At 39.2% G+C, this 24,987-nt stretch overlaps 1 protein-coding gene across 1 annotated transcript in view; it reads right to left on the reverse strand.

The window, feature by feature from the left end:
* GUCY1A2 (guanylate cyclase 1 soluble subunit alpha 2) overlaps positions 1-24,987 on the reverse strand; it is a 136,167-nt gene that overhangs the window by 45,887 nt on the left and 65,293 nt on the right. The window contains exon 5 of the mRNA XM_066313002.1: positions 13,149-13,634. Coding sequence (XP_066169099.1) covers positions 13,149-13,634 — 486 coding nt within the window. The remainder of the gene's footprint in view (positions 1-13,148; positions 13,635-24,987) is intronic.

Here is a 24,987-nt window from a genome sequence, read left to right on the forward strand (position 1 = left end):
GCATTGAAGTACTATCCCTGCCCTGTATCCTTCATCCCAAATTCATGAATATGCACCAGCCATTAAGTTTCTGAACTTCTAGAAGAAACAAAGGAACTGAAGTGTCATACTTCATTTCACAGAGTGACATACATGGGGCAGAGATACAATTTTGAAGTGAAACCTGAAATGGCAGGCTAAAGATTTTTAATCTAAAATACTCAGAAATTCAAACCTTCTAATGAGTCCTTCTTTGAACCCTTTTCAAAGCACAGCTTGGAAATAAACAAAAAAAAAACTATAATAGAAAGGGTTATTCTATGGCAATTCTAATCTGAAATTCCTACTGCAAACAGAAATATTAAATAAATTGAAAGAAGTAGCTGGAGGGAGAATTTGCTCTAGTTTAAGTCCTGTCTCTCTCAGCAGGTTTCCTGTGAAAGCCTAATATATAGCTTGTATTAGAATTATTACAATGGAGTACTCACTGAGTGTAGTTTGTGTATTTTTAATGGGTTAAATTATATTCATATTAATAAGGCTTCCTTGTTTAAAATCCAAATAAAATGCATACAAAAATGGGTCTGAAAATTTAAAAGTTTATGTCTTTTTTCAGGAAGAAAGCCTACCTCTTGCAGATCTTCGTATGTCTTTTGTAGATCCTTACCTTCCTCTGAAGGGTACTTGTGTAGTATTGTTTTCATCTCCAAAATACTTACAGGGCTGAATACGTATTTATTATTTCACTCGCAAGGGTTGTAATATTTAGTACCCATTTAACCTAAAATAATTTATATCACTGTCCCTTATAGCCTGTTCAACTGTGTTTTTCTCAAAATAACTTGGAAATAAAAAGTGAGACTGCCTTCCAGTTCAGGATAAAGAACTACAGGATACTTCTGTTACACACAGATGACCAGAATACAGGATTACTTTGCAAAGCAAATATGTAAGAATTGCATATCAAATGTTTGTTCGGGGCTTCTCTTCCTCAAGAAAAGGGTCATGTTTGAGGAAAAATATATTATGCTGCTTCAATTTTTTGTGTGTGTTTTCCACTGACATATATACGTAATCTTTACAAGTGTGACATACACAAGAAGTTTAGACAGAATAACCAGTCTCCAGCCATGTCTTGATTTCTTACCCTTCTTTTTATAGAGTAACAGATGTTTCTTCCAACTGAATTGAATTTCCATATGCATCAAATCCTGCTTGTGGTTCCCCCCCCTTCTGCTATTTTAATCACCAGAAATATTTATTTCTGCTTAAGTAAGTATGTGTTCATAATCACTGTAATTTTATGTTGGCAAGGAAACTTGGAATATTAAACAATTTCTCTATGCTCCACACCCTGTTTGCAGACACAGTGTACAAAGTGTATATGCTATATTTAGCTGAAGAAAAGATCATTACTAAATTGTTTCTTATCACATATGAGTAATCTGCCAATAGCCTGAAACTATCCTACTGCTGGGAGATACTCTATAAAACTTTGTTTTATAAAACTGAAATAATAACAAACAGCAGTTGCAATTACATTGGTTCCCTCTTAAAGAGCTTGAAAGTGAAGAAGACAAGAATAACGAGCAGGGAAAGGGGTAATGGTTTAGCTAATTGCAGTTTAATGCTCTTCTGTTCATCATTTAACCATTTTCTCTGAGAAAACTGACTTTTCTAGTTCGTTTGTGGGTCATTTTTTTTACCTGCACTAAAGAGCATTATTCTCCATCTTAACCTGCCTCTCCTTTTTCCTGTGGCCTGTGCATGTTAACCTTCTCCCACCATAATACAGACACAGTGTTCTCAGTGCATAAAATGTGTACTGAGCAGTTAACACTTGTCAAAACACAGCATGTAAAAAAAAATATAGGATTTTAAAATCTGTCTTTTATAGCAAAATCTGTGGGGTGTTTTTCCTGATAATAACATTATCTGCCCTGCATCAACCTACAGTTGACAGCAAACTGGGGAGACAGGTCACTTGTCAGTTTGCTCTAGGGCTGGGCTGCCATCCTGGGTGACATGTACAGGCAGGACAAACTGGAAACTTATGAAATTCAGTAAGGACATGTGCAAAGTGCTGTTCCTGGGAAAGAATTTCTCTGGAACTGAGACAGCCAACTTCCTGAAGAGCGGCACTTTGGAAGAGACCCTGGGGGTCCTGCTGGGCAGTAAATGTCAGAGGGGCCAGCAATGAGTCCTGGGAACAAAGACAGCCAGTGACATCTGGATATACGGACAGAGACCAGGGAAGCGCCAGTCAACCCCTACTCAGATACCACATCCACCCTGGGGGGCCTCAGTGCTAAACAGAGATGGGTAAACTGGATCCAACTCACTAGGGGCAAGCAAGATGGTGGGGGCTGAAGCACCTGGAAAAAAAGGCTGGGAGAGCTGAGCTTGTCCAGACTGGAGCAGAGACGGTTTCATGGCACTTGAGGGGATAGAAGTGGGCTCTCCAATGGGTAGAGGGTAAGAGAGCAAGAGATGAAGATTACATCAGCATCCTTATGAATTGGGAAACAGGGAAACCTCTGAAACTTACTGAAAACAAGGTCTTACTTAAATAAGAAGAAGCTTTTTAAAGCAATCAAACATCTGCAGACAGTGGAGATTTTCAAAGATGCTTTAGCAAATATAGGGATAAGGAACATAATCTTTTTATTTCAGGGGTAAATCTCAAAATGAAAATGCTAGAAAGAAACTGGCTCTATCTGCCTGACCTTTCATAAATAGCTCACAAGGCCTGTTGTACTTCTTTAAGCAGCCACATTCAGTACTATGAAGCATAGAGCATTATACACTATTTTGGCACATTCTAAGGTAATCCAAGCTTTAACTATATGGTATACCCTGCTCCCAAATACGGATATTAATCATGTTACTAATTGTTTCAATGGGATTGAGCAATGATGGGATGTTTTGACAAAAGTCATCACATTTTTTTGTATAACTTATAGAAAGTCAGAATTAATCTCCCAAGTGTTCTAAGGGACCCTCTTGAGAGACGACAGAATATCCATGCTCACTGGTGATGGGAGTTACTCCATTGGCACTATAACAAAAATCAAAGAAAGTAGGAAGAAATAACTTGAGTGGCTGCTGATTGTATGAGAGAAATGAAAATGCAGTAAAAATTCCTTTTGCCCAGTTAAAATACACTCTGTGCACTAACCATAACATGGCATCCAACTATAACATTATTAAATAACAATAAAACATATGAAGAGTAGATGACACTAGCAGGGAAGAAGTAATATTTCAGCTGCAGCTGCATCTTACAGACTGCAAGCTGCTAAGATGTAGCAGCTGTAATCTACACAGGTGAGATTCAGTTTACCTAACCAGAAATATGTCTAGTATAGCAATTTGAATTTGAGTTATTAACTCGCATTTCTCTACATAATCAACAAACTGAATGGGAATTCTTGCATCTAACTTGTGCTAAGAACCTCTTTCAGGAAAAAAAATCACACTTGAAAAAATTCACACTTACCCTATAAAATCAAACTTTCCTCTGTCAACTGTGAGGGTAAGTCTAAATTATTAACTCTATGCTAAAAGTAGCATATTTTCACCTCTATCTCAGAACTCCAGAAAAGCAAAGAATTAACAAAATGATGTGAAGAGGCAGAAGGCCAGATTGAACCTGGAAGGTCACAGAGGCAGGTCAATTTTAAAAGAACATGGCATGTTCTGCAAAATCAAATAGTCCTTTAGGAAAGCTGATCTCTAGATTGTCAGATGAACCAGTGGAAAAACTTTCTACACTCCATAGATCAGTTACCTTTCCAGTCTTCAAGATTAATCCAGAACAGCATTTATTGGAGGTATGAACCTTAAGTGATTCTTAGGATGACCTTTGCCATCATAATCATAACAAAACCAATGCCTTCTAGCATATTAATTTTGTTTTGAAGACCTGGATTTCGTTTCTTAAAAAGCAAAGTCAGAGTAAGTTCTATACGTACTCCTCAGCCTATGAGCACATCTTAGCTTCCTGCACACCCAGCCTGCATTTCCACAGTACCATATAAATATTAAAGGAGATGGTTCTATAAGTTTCATCCCAGCATGAGGCCAAAATTCAGGATGTGAATGGACATGGCACTGGAAATTATCAGGAACTACAGTAAAGTCCTATTCTTTCACAAAATATTCATTATGCTGTTTATCCATATTTCATTCCATCTGCAAGACTGAACTAGACAGTACCTCAAAATGATGTATTTCTTTTAGGAAAGCTGAAAAGTTTTCTCTCCAAAGGAATACAGTGAAATTCAGCCTTAAGAGGAAATTCTTGCAAGTATAACTGTAAAGAAAACCTTTGAAGTTATTAGTGTCTCCCAAAAGGCTTTTCTTTCATCTGTTTTCTGCCCTAAGTTGTACAGCAGGAGAATAAGGAAAAGGCTGTGGTGGATGGCAAAATGGTGCTTCAGACTTATCATTATTCCCGTCCATTACTTCTAGTCCAGCAGCAAACAGGACAGCTTTTAATTGGTATGGGACAAAGACTGAAGAAAATGGAGATTTTGTCCATTTTAGTTTTAAGTCAGCAATCTCAGCACTCATCACAGGAACTTATTTGATATTCATATTCCACTTCAAGACGTCATTGACATCTCCCATATTTCCTTCTACCTAAGCTGTTCTCAGAGTATCTCTGCAGAACAGTAATGACCTTACAACATTCTCGTTCATGATGGAACTCACATTACCAAGTGTCAGTCACACAAAAATGAAGCTTCAATTCAACCTCGTCATCTATACTCTTTCTATAGTAACGAAAGAGAAAAACAGATTTTCAAGGCATGACATATTCCAATCCTAAATTCTGTAAACCTCCTTTTATCCCATTTAGTACAGCAGGATGCAAATGTGTGCATCTTTGCTCAGTTGCCTGCATCCACGCCCAGCCTGTCATTTGATGACACATGAAAGACCCCTCCCATGTCATTGTGATCAGCATGCTTTTCTGGGCACTGACTGAAAAACAGGTTTATGTGGGCCACAGGCTTAGTTTGTGAAACTCTTGAAAGACTCTAGGGGAGCTCTGTGTTTTTTAAAGTGCATCAGAGTGGGCATGTTCCTGCTCCCATGAAGTAGCCCAAGCCAGGAAAAAGACAGCATGAGTGGGCTGACTGCTGGTGCTACGATACCATTTGTCAGCACAACAGCAAGATCCTGTTTAGCTCAAAATGTCCTGGATCTTGCCATGCATATTTTGGCATGCAGGTCATTGGATGTTATTAATCTCTAGGGAGAGAGAGCAGATTTGAGGTATTTTGGGCAGCTTACGGTACAGAGATTTGAACAAGTCATTTAATGTAAAACACAGATTCCAAGGAAAGAAAAAACAAATAAACATGCCAGAGGGAAACCAGTGAAGGTTATTTCCCTGAGACATTAATAAGTGTGTGTGCTCTGTCTCTGAAGGTGGTGTAAGTGCAGTTCAGAAAAGCCTCCTCTGAGCTTGGCCTAGGAATTCCTGACCCTGAGATAGGTCTAGATCCACATTTCCGTCTACAATGCAAAGAGTGAATACTGTCATTTTTGAAATTAAATAAAACCTGTTTGGTTTTCTTGCTGTTGTGTGAATACAAATCGATTCTGTTTATATTTTGAGTTTTTTCTACTGCAAAGATTTATCAGCAAAGCTTTGAAACAGTTGAATTTTGCAAAACTATTGAAGCTTAACAATATTAGTCAGCAGTAAAGCACTATTTATAGATTTCCAAATCTCTGGTATATTATAAAAACCCTTCTGCTTTGGAAAGGATTATAAAGTTTTCAAGATAAGATCTGAGAATGCACTTGTTTTCAAAGAATGTCCTTCAGTTTCTCTTAGCTTCTGTCTCTAATGTTTTCAAAATCAACTCCTAGGCAGTGAAATCTTTTGCCCAAGTTTCAAGGTAACTTTGCAACACTTCTATTACATGACAACCGGCTTTTAGAAATACTTCAGGAAAACTCCTCCCATGTGAGAAGGGATGGATTAGAGGCATCCACCTATGAAGTTAAGAAGTCTGGTCTTCTTGTAAAGCTCATTTTTTAAAAGAAGTGACTTCCTATAAAACCAAGCTCCTTTCTCAGGAGCCTAATTAAGAAGCAATTGCTCTTACCAGGCCTGAGGGCATCTTATTTTTAGTGAATGATGTTACATACTGGCAAGTTCAGGAGCATTTTGCAGGGAAAGCTGTATTTGAATTCTTTCTACAGCACCTACTTAGCAGTCTTAAGCACAGATCTTTCAGTGTGCAATATATGGAGAAACTTTTTCATCTACACTGTAATTCAGAGTGCTACTTCCTTTACAGAAGAAAAAAGACAAATAGTACTTGCTGTGTAGAATTAACTACATATTATCTTTAAAGAGGGTTTTTTTTCAGTAAAGAGTCGTGGTAGAAGACGTGCAGTCTACATGACATCAGCATCAGGTTTGTTTTTATTCCATCAGCCATGGAATAAAAAATTCATAGTGTATACATGACTTCTCTCTTCTGTAGGAAAATATGAAATTGCAAAAAAATTGCAAAAATATGAAATTGAAAAAATCAGGCCAGTTATCTCTGATGAACAGAAGACTTCCTGGCTGGCATTCTGCCTTATTGCAATGTCAAAGTGCAGAACTGTTCAACAAAATAAGAAAATATTAAAATAATCATGTGTGACCCAAGACACACATTTCCATTTAATGTGACTGTCCTCCTCCCGATGTGAGTGGGGTCTTATTTTCATACAGGTATGCCCAGTATTTCAATTCCTAGTAAACCAGAACATCTTCCTCAAGGTTATACAAGCTTTAATTTATATGTCCTGAAATTTGTATGTTATCTATTTTCTATTAAGTTGACTTAAATATCCTTCATGTTCACTCAAATAATTTAATAAATTAAGGTACAGTTATGAAAGCTATTTGCAGGAATGAAAATGCTGCATCTTGGTACATGAAAGTTCAGCCTGCTTAAAAATGAAAAGAGCCAAAGCAGATGGAAAGTGAAATTAGTTTTCTCCAGTCCCTCAGAAGTACTAAAATTTAGAAGGTGGCAAAACTGGCCAGAATAAAACAAAGGACATAGCATCACAGAGACCTATGTGCTGCAAGATAAAAACCTAGTCATGGTTCCTGTCTGGCCACAGTATGTGGGCTTGCTCCTCAATTTGCAGCAGGGAGGACACCCTTCTTGGTCCTATTCCAGTTAAAGGTCAGGTTATAGCCAGGCTTCACGTACAAACTGAGGACTTGGAAAGTGCTCCTAGGACCTGCAAGCTGGACATAGACTCCAAGGCTCCCATGCAACTTGAGAGAAATGGACCAGGGCAGTTACAAACAAATGTGTGCATTCCAGGTGAGAGAAAAGCGAAAAGAGAGAGAGAAAAAAATTATAGAATTATATACAAGTATGGTATTCCTGAAGTAGCAGACAAGTAGTTATATACAGAAACAGAAGTCCTAGGCTCTTTAGAGGATTCTTGGGTGATGTATTGCAGAAGAACATGCCCAGATGTTTTAGTGCTTTGTGCAGGGCTGTATGTTTATAAAGCAAAGAATAACTCTTCTGGAGCCTGAGTGTCTGTTTGCTCCACTTGCAGATCTCCCTCAAGACAGAAAGTGTAAATCGTCCACAAGACTGCAGAAAAATATATGTTTAAAGTAATGGGAAGTCTTAAAATATTCTTGAGTTCTTGGGTAGTGTAGCACCAGATCTGCAGGAAAAATACGTGGAACATTTTGTGTTTCCTTTTTTTCTTAGGGTTTTTTTTTTTTTGTTTGTTTTGTTTTTTTGTTGGTTTTCTTTTTTTTTTTCTTAAGTTGACCCAAGAACACTTCTGAGTTACCCAAAGAGAGAGCTGCCCTGGCTTTGCTCTAACTTCACACTGGAGTGAGACAGGCCATTGTGCCAGCACGTCCAAGCACGGGAAAAGACTCCAAGGAGGAGAAAGTGTCGTAGCCAGCTCAAAGACAGGAGAAAGAAGGTTCAGGAACCCTCTGTAGTGGGACCCAATCAGAGCAGTGTGCTGAAGGCAGCTCTGCCAGGCTGAGTGGCAACGACGAGGGAGCAAGCTTCTGGGCAATGGAAATTTTTTCTACTGCCCATTTTTATCTGTTACACATTCAAAACCCACTGCCTTTAAATTATCAGGAAGAAGAAACACCTAATGCACTGGTAATCCTCACAACTGCACCATTCAATTTTTTAAAAAAGATATCACGTAATACTGTATGTGTATTGTATTGCTCATGTAAGATTATCACTATCACTTTACATATTTTAATTGCATTTCCTGCATTTTGCAAATGCCTAGGCTGAAATTTAGAATTTCAAAACTTCTCAGAACAGCCTTGTATTTGCCCAGAACTTAAAAGGTTAAAACTGGATGGAAAGATGGCAAAAATAGTGGCCACAGATTTTACATGAAAACTTGGAGACTATGTTTTTTAACTTACGAAACATAAAGCATGGAAAACTTCAGAATAGTCTGAAGCTCATGACCCTGCTTATTGCAGTATTCCTTAGTCATTATAGTACCGATAGTAATGTTGAGAACATGTATTTGAGTACGGGATGTATTAGTTCTCAAGAGGGGAACATCATGGCACTGAGAATGTACTGGCATTTTCTGTAAAATGAATACAGATTTCTGCAACTTAAACTACCAGTACAGAAATGTAATGTGATATTCACAGAAAATGGGAATCTAAAATTATGTTTCTAAAGGCATTATATCACAACCTAAATATAAACAATACTTTTCAAAACTGGTGAGTATCAGTCTCAAATGATTGCAAGGCAGTCCAGATTTCCCACCATTTTTTAGTCTTGGGTCTTTAAAACTTGGGTCTTTACCAAACATTAAAGCTGTATACAGTATTAGCAAATAAAATCAGAAAATAAAGATCTAACTTACTAAGTATATCATGTTGATAAGTATATCATGTTGCCAGAAATAAAAGCCCAAAGAAGGTGTGTGGCACCACTCAGAGCGAATGCCAGTTTAGCCAAATACTGAAACCAAAAAGAAAGCAGGAATTCATATAACAAAATTGTGGATTCTGACTGTGAAATGAATGTATGTCATTATATTGCCTTATACAAATACTCAATAAACTTTCAATTAAACCTTTTATGATGAACATGTAGAGCAAAGAAATGCTGGCAGCTGACCCCAGTTCATCTTCAAAAAACGTTTAGGACTCTCTGCTTAGAGAAAGCAAGTGGGACTTCACAGAAAATGAAATAAAGTGTCAGGGAAAATCTGCAATATCTTCAAGAACAAATTCTGCCCCGTTTAGAGAAAGGACAAAGAAACTAACACCTACAGGATCAGGCCTGGTTCTGCTCTGATTGGCTTGAGATTACCCAGCCAACATATAAGACCATGCAGTCAAAACCACAGGCATAATAAATGCTGCCTTTACACAGTAGTTAAAGGGTGCAAGAGGGAAATATTTCAGAAAGGAAGCTGAGGGGGAAAGAGCTGAGAAAGCAGGTCTACAAAGGCAGAAGGACTCAACAGGAAACAAATATTTTAAATGAGCCAGTGTCAAATATGCATTACATGAAGGAGAAACAGAAGCTGTGGGAATCTTAAGCAGGGAAGATTTCAGACTGCAGGGTTAAGTTTTAAATGCCAGAAGACATGGCTGCAGCATATCTAAATAGCTTATTTGATAAAGAGATGGCTTAACTGAAGCCTCATTTCCCAGTACTTGGCTGATAAACAACAGGAACTCAGATCCAGAGGAGAACAGGTCAAAACAGTAAGGCAAACAAGTACATACTTAACCTAAAGCCTCAGATTTCAAAATTTACCAAGATATCTCTCCCATGACTTCTGCTCCTGGAGTCCATGCTTCTACTTGTATGTCCACAAACACCAGCTTGCCAAGCATCTGCAGCTACACTGATGTGAAATGCACTCCCTGCTTGACTTTTTCTCCCACTCCTCAACTCCAAGCCAAATATAACTAGCTCTGATAGTCAGCAGCACCAGTTTCCAAATGCATCACCAGGTCTCAGTTCTTTCACATCTTTGTTGTTCTGGGATTATCACGAACATGTCCCTCCTAATCTTTTCAACAAGGCTGTATGTCAGCAGATTCTTTCCCAGGTTTCACTCTCTAAAACACAGATTCTTCTAGAACTGTCACCCGGGCTCATAACACCGTGCATCTCAATTACAGCAATGTTCTCCCTCAGCCTGGACAAATGTAATCTGTCATCATCGCTATCCATTCCAAATGCTGCTGTAAAATTCATTTTCTGAGCCCATTACTTGTCTGTGTCATGCTTACCTGCGCCTCCATCCATTGGATAAGCTTTCCTTACCTCATCAGTTATAGCGACTTTGATTTCCAAGAAATTTCAAAGTTTAACTCATTACCCTTCAGCTCTCTCCAAGTATTTCAGTCTGTATCAAAGAGCTCATTTTGCTTGTACTCTATGTCTGACTAGTTAAATGTGAAGATCTTTGTTTTTTTTCTGTGCCATATGTCTCTATAAACATCCCTGGATGAATAGCATGAGACAAAATATCAGGTTCATCGTCAGATTAGAAGCAGGGAGGTTCTGAGTACCAAATTCTGTAACAGTAAAGCTGGGTAAATAATTTACAGCATGGAATTTATTTATTGTATTTTACTTCATTTTCTGTTTAAAAAATGGTGAATTTGATATTCAGATGCACTAATGTGGTAGTTTGTAAGGAAGTGATAATCCTTGCAAATTATTCTTGCCATGCTGCCTAAAACAAGCAATTTTAAAAACTGATGTATTTAGGTCACATGATAAATTTCTGTAGCCTAGTTACACGAGTATATCTTTGAGGCAGGCTGGGTACAAATAGCAATGATTAAGTATCTAAAATTCACTACCTGAAAATAACTTCTAAAATCATAATTGTTGTGGTGGTGATCATTCCTAGCAACAGAATTTGCTTCCAGAGTATCACCTGAGACAAATGAAAAAGATATAAACACACAAGCTACTTTCATTTTAAAATGCAAATATTTTCTTTCAAAAGGATTGCTATTTTATTTTAAGCCTGATTCTCTAGTTAAACAAAAAAGGGTTCATTGCTTGAGATTTTTCATTCTGTACTCCTAAAGTGTACAATTTTTACTTAACGCCTCAGAAATTTTTTTAGACTTCTGGATTAAAAAAAAAAGTAAAAAACATTTGTAGGGGAGAAAAAAGGTACATACAGCTCCAAAACAGCCAAAGTGCGCACTGCCTTGCTCATGAGTCAGAGGTGGTGGGAATCAAGGGACATGTAGGAAGAATCCAGGGACAAGGGGAGTAGGGAGATACGGGAAATCCAGGAGGAAAAGATCTGAGAGGGAACTGCCTGTATTATGGAAGCAGCAGCAGCAGAGAAAGGGTGTTAGAGCTGTAGTCAGCCTCAGGTTTTATTCATATCTTTGCTCACAGAATTACATGGGAGTCTTGACATGGAAGTGCTTTCCTTTTGACAAACTCATAAATCTCATCTTGCCTACCTCAACAGGCTTTATTTCACTGGTCAGGACAGTTTTTTCATAAAGAAAAGCCACAGTAGCCCAAAGCTAGGTGAAAGGCAGAAAGCTATGGTCTAAATGTTACAACAGTCATAACCTCTGCGTAAATATTCCTTCTTGAGTGTTCTCACAGGACTCAACCAACCTTCTTTACAGTTAGATCATAGAGTTCTGCATACTTTATATCCTATTCCCATGCAACCACAATTTGCAACGAAGGATATTCTGAATGCTTCAAAACAGCTGACATTAATCACCTGGGAGCACAGTGAGTATGCCCATGTGAACTCACAGCACGTGAAGCAGGTCACTAGGTATCCCTCCTGACTCTGGGTTAGAAGTTCCTCAAGTCCTGTTTTTGAAGCTGGGTCATAAACCAGTGCAGCCACATTAGACTAACACAAACTGAGATCACACTCACCATCTTCTCTGACAGTATCACCTTAACAATTTTCAAATGAGGCTGGTACCTTCCACTGCATTTATGTCCTAAGATGGCCTTTGATGAGCATTAGTAAAACAAACCCCTAAACCGGAAGCCCAAAACTTCTTTACAGCATGCTTGTTTACTTGATAAACTGCCCTACCAACCTTTAGCCATACCATTTTCAGTTCTCTCTGTGATACATGCTGTAACTTTTCAGCCATGATTATTATTTAGGTGGGTAGTAATTACTTTTCAATTCCTTTTAAAGTGCATTAAGGTGCATAGAAATGAAAGGGGCAGGACACTTGTGAGACCTTTTTCTCTACAGCCTATCAACGAATACTATACGAAATAGTTTGAAAACTGTTAGTTTGCAAACCTCAGGCATATAATAAAGTCAACATATAATTTTACAACCACATCTCTTTTCTCTTGTGCATTAACATATAAAAAGAAACTCACTCTATTGCTTCTATCACGAAATTAAAGGCATTCCACATACAAAACAGTCTGTAGGTTTCACATGATAATTACACTGCTAATATCTTCAGTGCATTTATTAAATTCTACCTCCCCTGCTTTTTCTCTCAAACACATACTGGACACCATATCCATTTAAGAGGAGTGAAGATGACTTGTCTAATGGCACAAGCATGTGTGACATTTCCTTTGGAGCATGGCAACCAGTGCCATGTCCCATTCATTACATTTACTATGCACAGACATCTGCTGTCCTCTTCCTGTTTTTCACTGGAAGTTGAAGTTTCTCATAATAACTTTTTTAGCAAACTGTCAGTTCCTTATGGAAAATTTTAGTCCTTTCTATGGAAAGATAAATGCCTTAACCCTAAGCCATTCAAGTTGAAAGCAAGTTCCTTCCAGGAGCTGCAGCTTGGGCTAGGATTCATCACTGTGCACTTCTTCATTATTAGTGTGTGTCATCTAAAGGAAACCAGGGTATCATACAGGAGATGTATATTTCTGTAGGAAAAAGGGAATATGAGGCCTTTATTCCCATGGGAGTACCATGATGACAGTTTCATATTGAAACATTTGAGTTTCAATGGTCATATTTCAGATCTGGGGGCTTTTTGCACATAGAAAAATATGAAGGCAATATTTTTGTTTTAAGAAAGGTCTGCAATTTAGGAAGAAAGCTACTGGGATTTTTTCTGCCTTCATTTCAGTTATCTTTTGCTAGGTTAGGACTTGAGTTATTACCTTGTAGATGTCAAGGAATCCACACTGGTGGTCGAAGCGTGTGTAGAGCTCGTTGAGCATGCTGATGACCTGCATGGGGGTGCACTGAGCACAGATGGCAGTGAAGCCAACAATGTCCGAGAAGAGCATGGTGACATCATCAAACTTCCTGGCCTGAACCTGCTGCCCCTGCCACAGCTGCTGGGCCACCTCTTCAGGGAAAATAGAAATAAGGAGATCTACAGTCTTCTTTTTCTCCTCTTCCAGGGCTTGGTGTGTACATTCCAGAGTTGCCTTCAGCTTATCCATTCGTTTTTTCAAGCCATCCTGTGCCTTTGCTTGTTCCCCAACCAGTATGACATCACGAGTAGCATCATGGATAGGGATATCCGAAAGATGGAGGCCTCGGCCCATCAGCTCATCCAGCTTGTCCACACAGGGGGAACCCAGAAACAATATCGAGTTTGATTCTGGCACGTGAATCATTTGTCCTTTAATTTCCATCACCTGTAAAATAAAATAAAAAAAAAAAAAAAAAAAAGAGGGGGTTCAGACAACAGGAAAAATCAGCCTTTAGATGTGGATCCTCATTCTACTTTCTCCGTCTTTTCAGCTAAAACAATTAACTGTAGCCTTTTATACAGAAGCCTCTTGCACTCACCTACTCAATTAATGAGACTCACAGTCTGCTCACCAAATTGAGTCAGAAAATAACCTAAACTGACACAAAAGTATTCCCAAATCAGACGCTGGATTTTATTTGTACCCAATTAAATAAGAAAGCATTAAGATGTATTCTCAGAGTGCCATCTAAATAATGCTCCTGGAATGTACCTGGCCTTAGAAGCAAATGTCAGAGTTGTTCTTTCTCTGTTACTTAGCTATAAATTACAAAAAAGAAAAAAGTAAAGAGAAATTGCAACTGTCTGACAGCAGGTTAGCAAAATTAAGTGCCTTCTGTTCTTTTGCAGCAAAATATCTAATACAAGTCAATTGTGGGATTTTATAGAGGAATCAAATAAAAAGAGATGTGAAAAACAGCTCTATAAAATATCAAACAGCATGGAAATATCATAGTAGTCTCCCTGTTTCTTGTTTTCCTTCTCATACATGCAGCAGAGTTGAAGGCTGACACTCAGTTAAAATCTGCAGATTTCTTGGTAATAGAGATTCATCCAATTTGTATTTGTGGAATAGCAGAAGGTACAGTAGGGAAAGAGCATCAGGTGGTTGATCACACTGGTTTATAGCTTTTGCATTTGCCTGTTAAATGGCTAGATGTTTTGAGCGCTGTCCAAGGGTTGATAATCACTGAGGCCCTGGATTGTTACCTCCTGCTCCATGATGGCAGTAGAGCATAAAACCACCAGACTGAAATGGACCCTGAAAACTAAATTAAATCAGACAAACTGTATCTCTTTGTAAATACAGCTTGCCATAGCCTCTGTCATGAAAAACAACCCCATTAATATTTCCATTCCAGGATGCACAAAGACCAGGACAACACTGTGCTAGGTGATCTAAAATACTCAGAGTTCTTACTCATGGCATCTCATAGTCAACACAGGCACAACACACAAACCTTGTGCATCTAAGCATTATTAGGCACCCTAATTCCTTGTATCTGTGTTTTCTATTCCGCATAATCTTTTGAAATGAAAAGGCCTCCTCCAGTCACCATTTCTTTCATCATGTAGGCACTTACTTGCTGTCACATGATTCACTTACCATTTAATCCTCCTTCCATCCATAATCCTACCAAGCAAAATAGAAAAACCTCCATCAGGGAATCCAGAGGTGTCTGTAATAATGATGTGATTTAAGTGTCTAGCAGTCTGAAAGCTCCTGCTGAGGTGACAGGTAATCCTACATGGTACTTCCATGTTTGGGGGAGATTTTAGGAAGCTCCTCTTTCTATTAGTTTTTTTACATTAGGTAATATGCTGTCATTGCAAACTCTATGGCAACTTGGGAATTGAGCCTATCCTGTCCCTATTGCCCTCTGCCTTCTCTGCTAGCAACCTAACATGCAGATTCTGACGTCAGCCAGGGAACTCAGCAAGTAGAAATAAATGCAAGTCATTAAAATTGTCAAATTTTCTAATTTATGTTCCTGCACACCTACTAATATTTACATTTCTAAGCCTTGCTTCCTCAGCTTCACTCTGGGACATTCATCTCTGTGAGAAGGCTAGTCAGCTACCTACATGAGCTAATTTAATGCTCCATGGCCAAGTGGTTTTCTCCTACTTTTGAAACATGTCTCCCTGGGAAATGGGATGCTTTCTTCACGTATGCAGCCTCATGTTTTTAAAAGGGCACACGTACAATGGTTTGAACTCCAAAGTACAAACCGCCAAATATGAAATACATGATACAGCATTTCTAAATTCTCTTCCTACTTTGTTCCCCCATGCCAGAGAGTTTTCTGTTTGTAGAATTTTGCTCTTGTACAAAATAAAAGTACCTCATATTATCATTTGCCTCTTCCATTTCCAGGTGAAAACAGTGTTTTCAGCTCAGGAGGAGACAGTGTGACCACAGACCCTGGCTGAGCCAGCCTGGCCTGGGGTTGAGCTGCTTGTCAGCAAGGCAAGGCACCTGGCTTGGAGCTGTGTTTCTCCTGTTAACCTGCTGTGAAACTTGAAGAAAATTAGTGCATCCCCCTGTGCTCCCATGTCGTCTCTGTCAATTTGAGGTGTTAAACTCTTTGATGTGATCTCGGTCTGTGTTAATATATTGTGCCAACCTTCCCCGGGTGGACTTTTCTCAGGAAACACTGACTGAGTAAATAATGTACTAAACAGGCACTCAGGAATCCTCTGCTCTGCTTCTGGGTAACCCCAGGCAAATTATCAACCCTGACTTCTTATTTGGCCTTTCAGCACAGCAGGAACAATGTTACTGACCATCCTGTAACACGGTTTGAGACTTACGTGTGAAAAGCAATAAAAGACAGACAATCCTGTGAAATACTTAACTAATAATAACCAAGTGAGCTGACCCCTTGCTTCAACAAGGCTGAGTGTTTCCAGAGCATTTATAGAAACTTTTGCAAACATATCCTCCCTTCACAACTGATTAGCTTCCTAAAACTGTCAAAGGTTCAGTGATATTTCAGCTTTATCCCCTGAATATTATTATCACTTGTTCTGCTTTACAGGGATTGTTGATGTTTCCTATAGCTTCCTTCATGTTACGTTAGTGACTCTGCTCTCTCTTGGTGACTGATGGATGTTTTAGAAAACGGCCTGCCAGTCTTTTCAAGCTGCCAAATCAGGGAACAGGACAGCAGACAAAAAAATGCCCCAGCTTTCCTGGGGAGAAACACTCAGGTCTTGTAAACAACAGTAGAGAAGAGTTAAGACTGCATCATTCTTCTCAGTTTTTGCAAAACTCTTTCCTTTCCTAAGAAGTTTCAGAGATGATTCAGACACTTTCTAGCTGACTTCAGTCTGCAACTGTGATCCAGCATGATCTCCATCTCTTTTCTTTGATTTTTCTTGCTTCTTATATTCTTCTTTATATCTTAAAATATAACTGATATTATATGATATCAGGTTTGCCTGAAGCTTGCCATAGTAAGTCACACTTCTGGGCACCTCCCCAAAGATGGACAGCTTTACACCTAGACCATAAGCCTACAGGCAACCAAGATGGCATCATCCATCTTTCTTTTAAGCAGGGAAAGATGGGAACATTTCTGTCATCAGCTGTATTTCATTTACTGCTACATATTTCATTGCCTTCTTGTCTCTTTAATTATATATTCTCACTGAATAAAATGATAATAATTCTACCATTTTCAGAGGATATTTTCCTGATTTACACTGGTGTAAGAGAATATTTTGAAAAGAGCAATTATAGATCATATTTTACAGTCTTATGTTGCTGTGAAATGACACAGTGCAGCCTAAGAAGCTGCAGGATGAAAAACCACAAACGTATCGCTGAATTTTACTTCCACCACAGACCCACTGCAAAGAAAGGGAGCAAACAGCTCCTGATTCTAAGGAACTCATTCAGCCTCTCTCACCGAAGACCCAGCTCGGACATACTGACAGATACTCAAGCTGCTTTTCAAGAACGTGGAGAGTCTCCTACTGAACAGTGCACCATCAGCTACTTCATTAGGTACACAATACCCAACCTTCTCCACGCCCTCTGCATACTCTGGATGCAAACCACTCCAGGACCAAAAAGCTGTTGAATCAAATGCCAAATCCACTGCCTAATCTTTAAGGAAAAGCACAGGGAAAAGGTTCACTGGTTGCACTGAAGAGGGACGCTACTCAGCACAAAGATGTGTGTTTTGGAATAGTGACTGAGAGATGGTGTGCACATGTCTTCAAAAAGCTTAAGGAAATACAGGATGGTATTCTTGAGAAATAACAAGGGGAGCTACACAGGATTTTCTTTCTAATTGGCCAGACCTTTTCTGCACCCTCTGCAATCCACAAACTTCAATGGAGCTGCTCCTTTGATTTTCATCAATGCACAAACCCTCCCAAACTGTCATTATAGTCTTCTTTTTTAGTTTTATTTATAGGGATTAGGTTAGAAACTTACAGTGCTAGGCCATGCTTTCATACACAGTTGCACATGCATGCTTGATTTCATACAACAAACAAAATCAGTAAGAGATAATTAAGCTGCTTCCTTATCCATCTCATGGCTATTTAGAGGATGGAAAGACTCAGGCAAAATCAGCTTGAACCTGAACACCATCACCATCATCACTTCAAGGCACAAAGAGTATACAGTGACTTTCAGAAAGAAGGTCCAGCTGCTAATCTAAATTTTAAAACTGAATGTCCTATAGGGTACATGGCAGTGCCTCAGGAACATTTACAGTGAGGTATCTCATAGTATTTGTTCACTTAGAGGCTTATAGGATTTTGTGAACACTGGACAAGGCAACAGTACACTTGCAGAAAGAAATGTAATTACTTCCTTGCTATGCTTCCATGACACATCTAGAAGGGCTGAAAGTATGACAGACAACACTGGAATTAAAAAAAAAAAATCTCTTAAATTGGAAAAATGGGCTAAAGTTGGAATTCAAAATGAGGGCAATAAATATGTTTAGGCAGACATAATCAAATGCAGAAAGTATAGGCATGTTAACTGTTTCTAAGAAGATGGCCTAGAGTGCACAGAGTGGAACAAATGAATGTAAGCCAACATGTCATGCTGTCATTCGGAAAGAAAACACTATACAGGACTATGTAAACAAAAATACAGTTTGCAAAGCACAGGAAGTAATCCTTATGCTGTGACCACAAATTTTAGACACCAGAGAGGCAAATCTATTCTTTTTAAAGTGTAACAAAGAGGTGGATCGATTGGAGAGTATGGTGAAAATCAATGAAGGCAATGAAAGGTCTCAAAAAATATGACCTACAAAAAAAATTTGAAAACATTTGATGGTTTACCCCAAAGAAAAAAAATCGGGGGGGGGGGGGGGGGAGGAGGGAGGGGGCCATAAAGAAAAAGGGTGGGCACGTGAAACTCTTCAAAAATACTTAGTGCCAATGCAGAGGTCAAGCTCTTCTACAAATCCAGTGGCAAAAGTTTTGCAGAGAAGGCCCTGAAGACCGTGGTGGACACCAAATTGAACATGATCCAGCAATGAGCGCTTGCATAAAAGGCTAGAAGTACTCTGGGCTCCATTAGGAGGGGTGTTGCAGCTGGTGGAGGGAAGTGATCCTTCCCCTCTGCTCAGAACTGGTGAGGCCACACCTGGAGTACTATGTCCAGCTCTGGGATCCACAGTACAGGAGACATGTGGACATGCTGAAGAGCACCCAACAAAGGTCACCAAAGATGATAGGAACCTGGGACACCTTCCCTATGAAGAAAGGCTGAGAGAGCTGGGACTGTTCGACCTGGAAATGAGAAGGTTCAGGATGATATTATACAGGTATATAAGTAGCTGAAGGGATCAGGGATGACAAAGACTCTTTCCAGTGTGCTCAGAGACAGGACCAGAGGCTACAGGTATAAACCACCCAAAGGAGGCTCTCTCTGGACATCAGAGAACAGTTTTTTATATAAAGTGACCAAGCACTGCTACAAGTTGCCTTCAGAGATTGTGGTGTTTCCATCCTTGGAGATATTTAAAAGTCACATGGATGTGGTCCTGGGAAACTGACTCTAGGTGACCCTGTTTGAGCCAGAGTCATTGAACCAGAGGACTGAACCAGATGACCTCCAGAGGTTCCTTCCAACCTCAGACTATGAAATGAACAAAAAGTAAAAGGCTCAATTGGAAAAAAATTAGTTAATATGTGATATTCTTGTATTCACAGGGAGAGTGAGAATGGAAACATCATTGGTAGAAAGTTGGATTATGGGGAGGAGTTGGATTATGCTTTAATGGAGATTTGTGAAACCTGTCAAAGGTGATCAGTCTGTCTGGAAAGCAGAGGAATGAACCAGTGACTTAACAGAAATCTACATGGAAACAGGAAGGAGAGAGATAGTAGGGTATCATTTTGCATTCAAATAAAAACTACACAAGTTATTTCCGGGGTAATTAATGTAGTGTCAGTGTGGAATTCATTGTTTCAGCCGTTTATGACTCTTTCTACAGGCAACAACAGAAACAGGTTCTTCTGGAATAAAAGCTGTGTGATCTATGTGGGACATCAAAGTCACAGTCAAATAAGTCATGCCCCAAGTGTAGAAATACTCACATTTCTCTGTTGTGAATGGAGCAAAAGGCTTGGACATACATGCCTGCACAGGTCAGTTAAGTCTACCTCCTATCAGAATAAACTTAATTCCTAAGAGTGAATGAACTGCTGTGTATTGAAAGATACCCAAATGCCAATATATTAAGTACATTAAGGGAAATATGAGTTCTCTATCGGTCTAACAAATGTCTATTTTAAATGCTCCAAACCTCAGTTCAATAAAATGAAGACTGGGTATGCCTCTAAAATTACTGTATCTCTGTGGCTTGCTGAAAAGCAGTTAAGTATAGCATGACTCTGACCCTTAAGACAGAAAAAGGAACAGCTATTAAAACCTCTCCAATACTCCTGCTCTGCTTGTAGAGTGGGCTAAGTCAGAGCCACAGCCAGCAGAACTAGCTGTGGAGAAAGATCCATGAAAATAAGAAAAAATCATTTTCTAATGAAACCTTGATTTGCTATTTTATCTGTAGACAAAAATAACAAAATACCCTCTTCCATTACATCTCTGTTCTATTGAAAAAAAACCCCAAAACTAAGAGGAATACATATCATCTTCAAAGAAATGAAAAAAAAACTTTTCAATCGATGACTGATACAATTGAATAAACTAGACTAGGTTTGCTCAGCACAACTCAGGATGTGCTTGGGTTCTTGTGAAATTGTAACCCTCAGCATTTGCTTGCAAGTTTGTATTTCCAGCTCACTGCACTGTCAAAAGAATATTATTCCACAGAGCAGCAGTGACTGTTAAAAATTTATCATTATTTATAGCAAACCCTGGAGTGTTTCATAACACGCAACAGTCTTCAGACCAAAGTGACCAAAAGTAACATTTTCTGTATGCCACAGACACCTCCTGAATTCAGACTGGCAGTAAAAATATTGTACCTTTACGAAATCCAAAATTTTGGTGGGAATACATTCATTTTCTATAATGTAAAAGAGAGAGAAAGTGATAATGAGAGAAACATTAATATGAAACTCTAAAATAATTTCTTGGTATCAAAACAGTAAGTGTGGCAGATTAAAAGCAAATAAATTAGGGTCAGATGGGATCTGCTCCACAAGAAGCATAGGAATGCATGACATATCAAAAGCATGGAGCCATCTGTAAGAACACATGAAAGGGGGAAAGGGGAAGAGGCAAAGAAGATGACTTTATCCTTAACACATTAGTCTGCCAAACCGACTAGATAAACAAAAGGCAACGGTGGATTCCACCTGAAAAAGGTCACGACGATTTACAGTTTATCTTCTCTTGCTTCAAGACACAGAAATTGCTTTTAAGAAGGTACTCCTGACTGCTACTTGGATAAGTCCAAGATAAATCTAGCCCTGTGGAATAAAAACAATGGGAAAAGGATTCCCTCAAAGGAACATCTATCTTCACAAGACAGCAAAGAGTCAGAATGGAACCCAATGAGCTCCCTGGTCAGCTTCCCTTACAGATACTCTCAAAGCAGAGGAGTGGGTGAATTCAGCACAGCAGACAGGCAGAACATGGCATGGGCAACACAGACAGTTGCCAAAACAAGAAGAAACTCACCAGTGCTTCCAAGAGAATTTCAAAATCCCTTTGAACATCAACACACTGAGAACAGATTGAATTTTTTTCCATGAATAAAGATCTTCAAATGCTTAAACATGACCTGTGTAAGTCCCAAAGGCACCACTGGCCTCACAGCTCCAGTCCAGCCTCCCAAGACACCCCTGGCCCTGCAAAATCTATTTCATCCCCTATGATTGCTTTCAGGTTGCACATACCTTAATTATTGTTAATAGGTAAAAATCTAGCATGCTAGAGTTTTACCTATCAACAATACAGGTCTCTGCTACTTTATTAAAAGCCACGATACCCTGTGCAGATATCAGCTGCCCCATCTTACTGCAACAACACAGTTACAAATGTGCAGTATCAGTGTTAAAAAAGTCTGCTTTGGTAAGGAGGAGTGTAAACAATTTTCAGAGACATGCACATGCTATGCACATTTGTTTAGAATAGCAGAATCACAGAATGGCTTAGGCTGGAAGGGGCAAGTAAAGATCATCAAGTTCTGACTCCCCCCACCAAAGGCAGGGACATCTTTCTCTAGACCATCTTATTCAGGGCCCCATCCAGCCTGGCCTTGGAGAATTCCAGGGATGGGGCATCCACAGCCCCTCTGGTTAACAAGCTCAAGATGTGTGAACTGTGAAAGTGGTGGTAGCAATAAACATGCTCCAAGCCATACACTTGCATTAATTTTGCATTTCAAAGCAAAATGCATTTTTGTACTTACAAACCCACCACAGTTTAATTACAACAGATCAATCAAAGTATAAGGGAAATTTCCCATATTTAATATTCCCTCTCTATGAAAGACAAATGGAAGACTTACATTTCCAATTAATATTTGTTAAACATCGGGTTAAAAGCAAATGCTATATATATTTACATAACTAAATCTCTAATTATCTCATGCCTGTGAAAAGCTTTATAACTGACAAATATTATATGTCAGTTTGTTAAAGACAGGTATTTTTGTCAATGTCAACCAAGCAGGATTATGGAGAAATGTGTCAGTACACTTTAGGGAGTGGAGATGTTGCCCTTTTTCACACTGTTGTTACTTATTGGGTTAGTTCCTACTGTCTTCAGCCCAAGATTTGTGCAGGTTCATGAATCAGTCCTTCACCTAATCCACTAGCAGAGTTCACCTTCTAACAAGAGCTTCTCCTTTGAACATGATCTGTCCCAGCTGCCTGAGGTGACCTACCAGCAGAAAGTACTCTTACTTATGTGATACTTCTTGCTAAGTACTTTTCTTTCTCAGATTCAGGCTCACTTGTTCCTTTGTGGAAATTTTATTTTAGCAAAAAGCAGTGAAATGGTTAAACAAGTGCATATGTTTATTCATGAAAACAGTAGGCAAGGAGCAGCAGAAGCAGCTTTCCCCTTTGATCCATGAGAACAGATATATATATATAGCAACCATTAGGAGATATGACATTTCACCACCAACCTAGGTATCTTAAAATTCCTGTGATTAAAAGATCTCTTAGCCCATGCACTAGCTAGCTTGCAGAATTTTTCACCTTTAGGACTTAGAGAATCTGACTCTCCCCCTAATTTATCTTAAGTATATAAATCTGCTCGAAACTCCTGCCAGCACAACACCAAGGGAACTGATGAGAACTGGAGTCCTCTGTTGGTATTTTTACTTTGCTTTGATTTTTATTACCCCACATATCAAGTACTTCTGCAGCTTTGATAGAAGACTCTATCATTAGAGAATTTGATATTGCGATTAATCAATTCTGCTCTCTTGGTGCAGTATAAATTTTCAGAACATGAGGAGAAGAAATTTCTTCTATTCCCAGTCCAATCTTTCTTAAGCTAGATAGAATAAGAAAGACTCATTCTACCTCTCACTGAAGTCACTGTAAATGTATCAAGCTGATTTTCGTGAGAACTGTACCAGGCCTTTAAAATTACATTTTCTCTATATTTCTTAAAAAGGTTGAATTTCTTTTAGTGTGTTCAACATAATCCTCCACATCATCAGGAGACCCTTCATCCATAACCTGCTCTAAGTAGCATACTTGAGAAGTACCAGTAAAACACAGTCTTCATGTGGAGTCTCTTACATGCTGCATTAACAAATTTGGGAAGAATGCATTGGCCTGATTTAGTAGTCTCAAGTTTAGGGTGTCATTTTCCACAAAGTACTTATTTTACAACCCATCAAGAAATGAAAAGCAAATGAAGACATTAAAATGCCTTTAACCTAACTATAAATAGAACATAGTGTGAGAGCGAACAGTCAGATGTAGTGAATATTCACGTTTCTAGGCACATTAAAGTATCTGCTTAGCTTCCATTTTCTTCATTGCACCTAACTGATTTTTCCTTGATATGGTAATAAAGAAAATGGAAAAAAAATGTTTAAGGTGATATTTTAAAACCAAAACATGGTCAGTCTCTATTTCCTTGACTTTTCTAGCACAAATTGAAGAAAGCAGTTAAGCAAATTGTTTCAATGGCATAGGCTGACAAGAAATAAGATGTTCCCAGGGTCTTAGCTGCTCCCCACTGCTGGATGGAGGCCACTGAAGCCTGGAGGGAGCTTGGTGGGATGGGGCAAGTGTGAGTATGGATGGAAAAGGGAGACCCAGCCTTCACAGTGAAGCAGGACAACAGAAGAGATCAGTCTAAAAATATTGAGAAATGCTGTCTCATGAAGCTCCCCCCTCAGCTTGCAGATTCCTGTCCTTGGATCTCCTGTCAGGAGAGCTTTGCACAGCTTCCCAGGACTGTCTGTGGGTAGGCAGCTCACAGGCCAGCCAGCCCCAGCAATCACAGGACTTCCCTAGCAGTGCTCTGCCTCAGCTGAAGCACCCTGCCGAGGAGCAGAAAACATTTGCTCAGGCACAGCACGATACTAAGGCAGCCACCTCGCTTCTGGAGCACGGCCAGCTTACCCAGGACAGGCTGAGAGGCTGAGTGGAGCTAATGAAAAGCTGTCTGTACACACATCCACAGGACCAATTCATAACCAATGCAAATACTGACCTGCAGCTAATTTGGAGGTGGGAATTCCCTAAAGAGCAGAGCATTTGATGAGCCTCCCCATTTTCAGCATTTTGATTCCTACAATTCTTTTGACTGTTAAAGCCTTTAAGCCTAAAGCCTGTATTCCAAAAGTCAGTTTTAAGACCTAGAAATTTCACGCTTCAGATACTTACTCCCTTTGGAAGAGTCAGAAGGAGGGGAAGAGGCAGGGAATTCGAGAGTGGTTAAACCCAGGAAGAAGCAGCAGGGAAGGTTTTAAGATTTCGTTATCATTATCCTACTCTGATTTGATTAGTAATAAATTAAACTTATTTCCCTAAGTCAAGTCAGTTTTGGCCATGGCAGTAATTGGTGAGTGAATTCTCCCCATCCTTATTTTGACCCACAACTTTCTCTCCCCAGTGCAGCTGAGGAGGGGAACCCTGCCCGAAAGTCTCCCATGAGAAGACCCAAAAAGAAAACATTCTCTTTGTGGAAATTAGTCTACCTTATTTTCTTCAGGCTCTACCTGTAAATCTGCAGCCTTTTTGGCTAAAACTTTGGGATAAGTTTTACTGAGCGTCTGGAATACTTGTGTTCTCAAGTAGCTGTTCTGCATTTTTTGTTT

Source organism: Sylvia atricapilla, chromosome 2 (genome assembly GCF_009819655.1).
Source record: "Sylvia atricapilla isolate bSylAtr1 chromosome 2, bSylAtr1.pri, whole genome shotgun sequence".
Classification (NCBI taxonomy): domain Eukaryota; kingdom Metazoa; phylum Chordata; class Aves; order Passeriformes; family Sylviidae; genus Sylvia; species Sylvia atricapilla.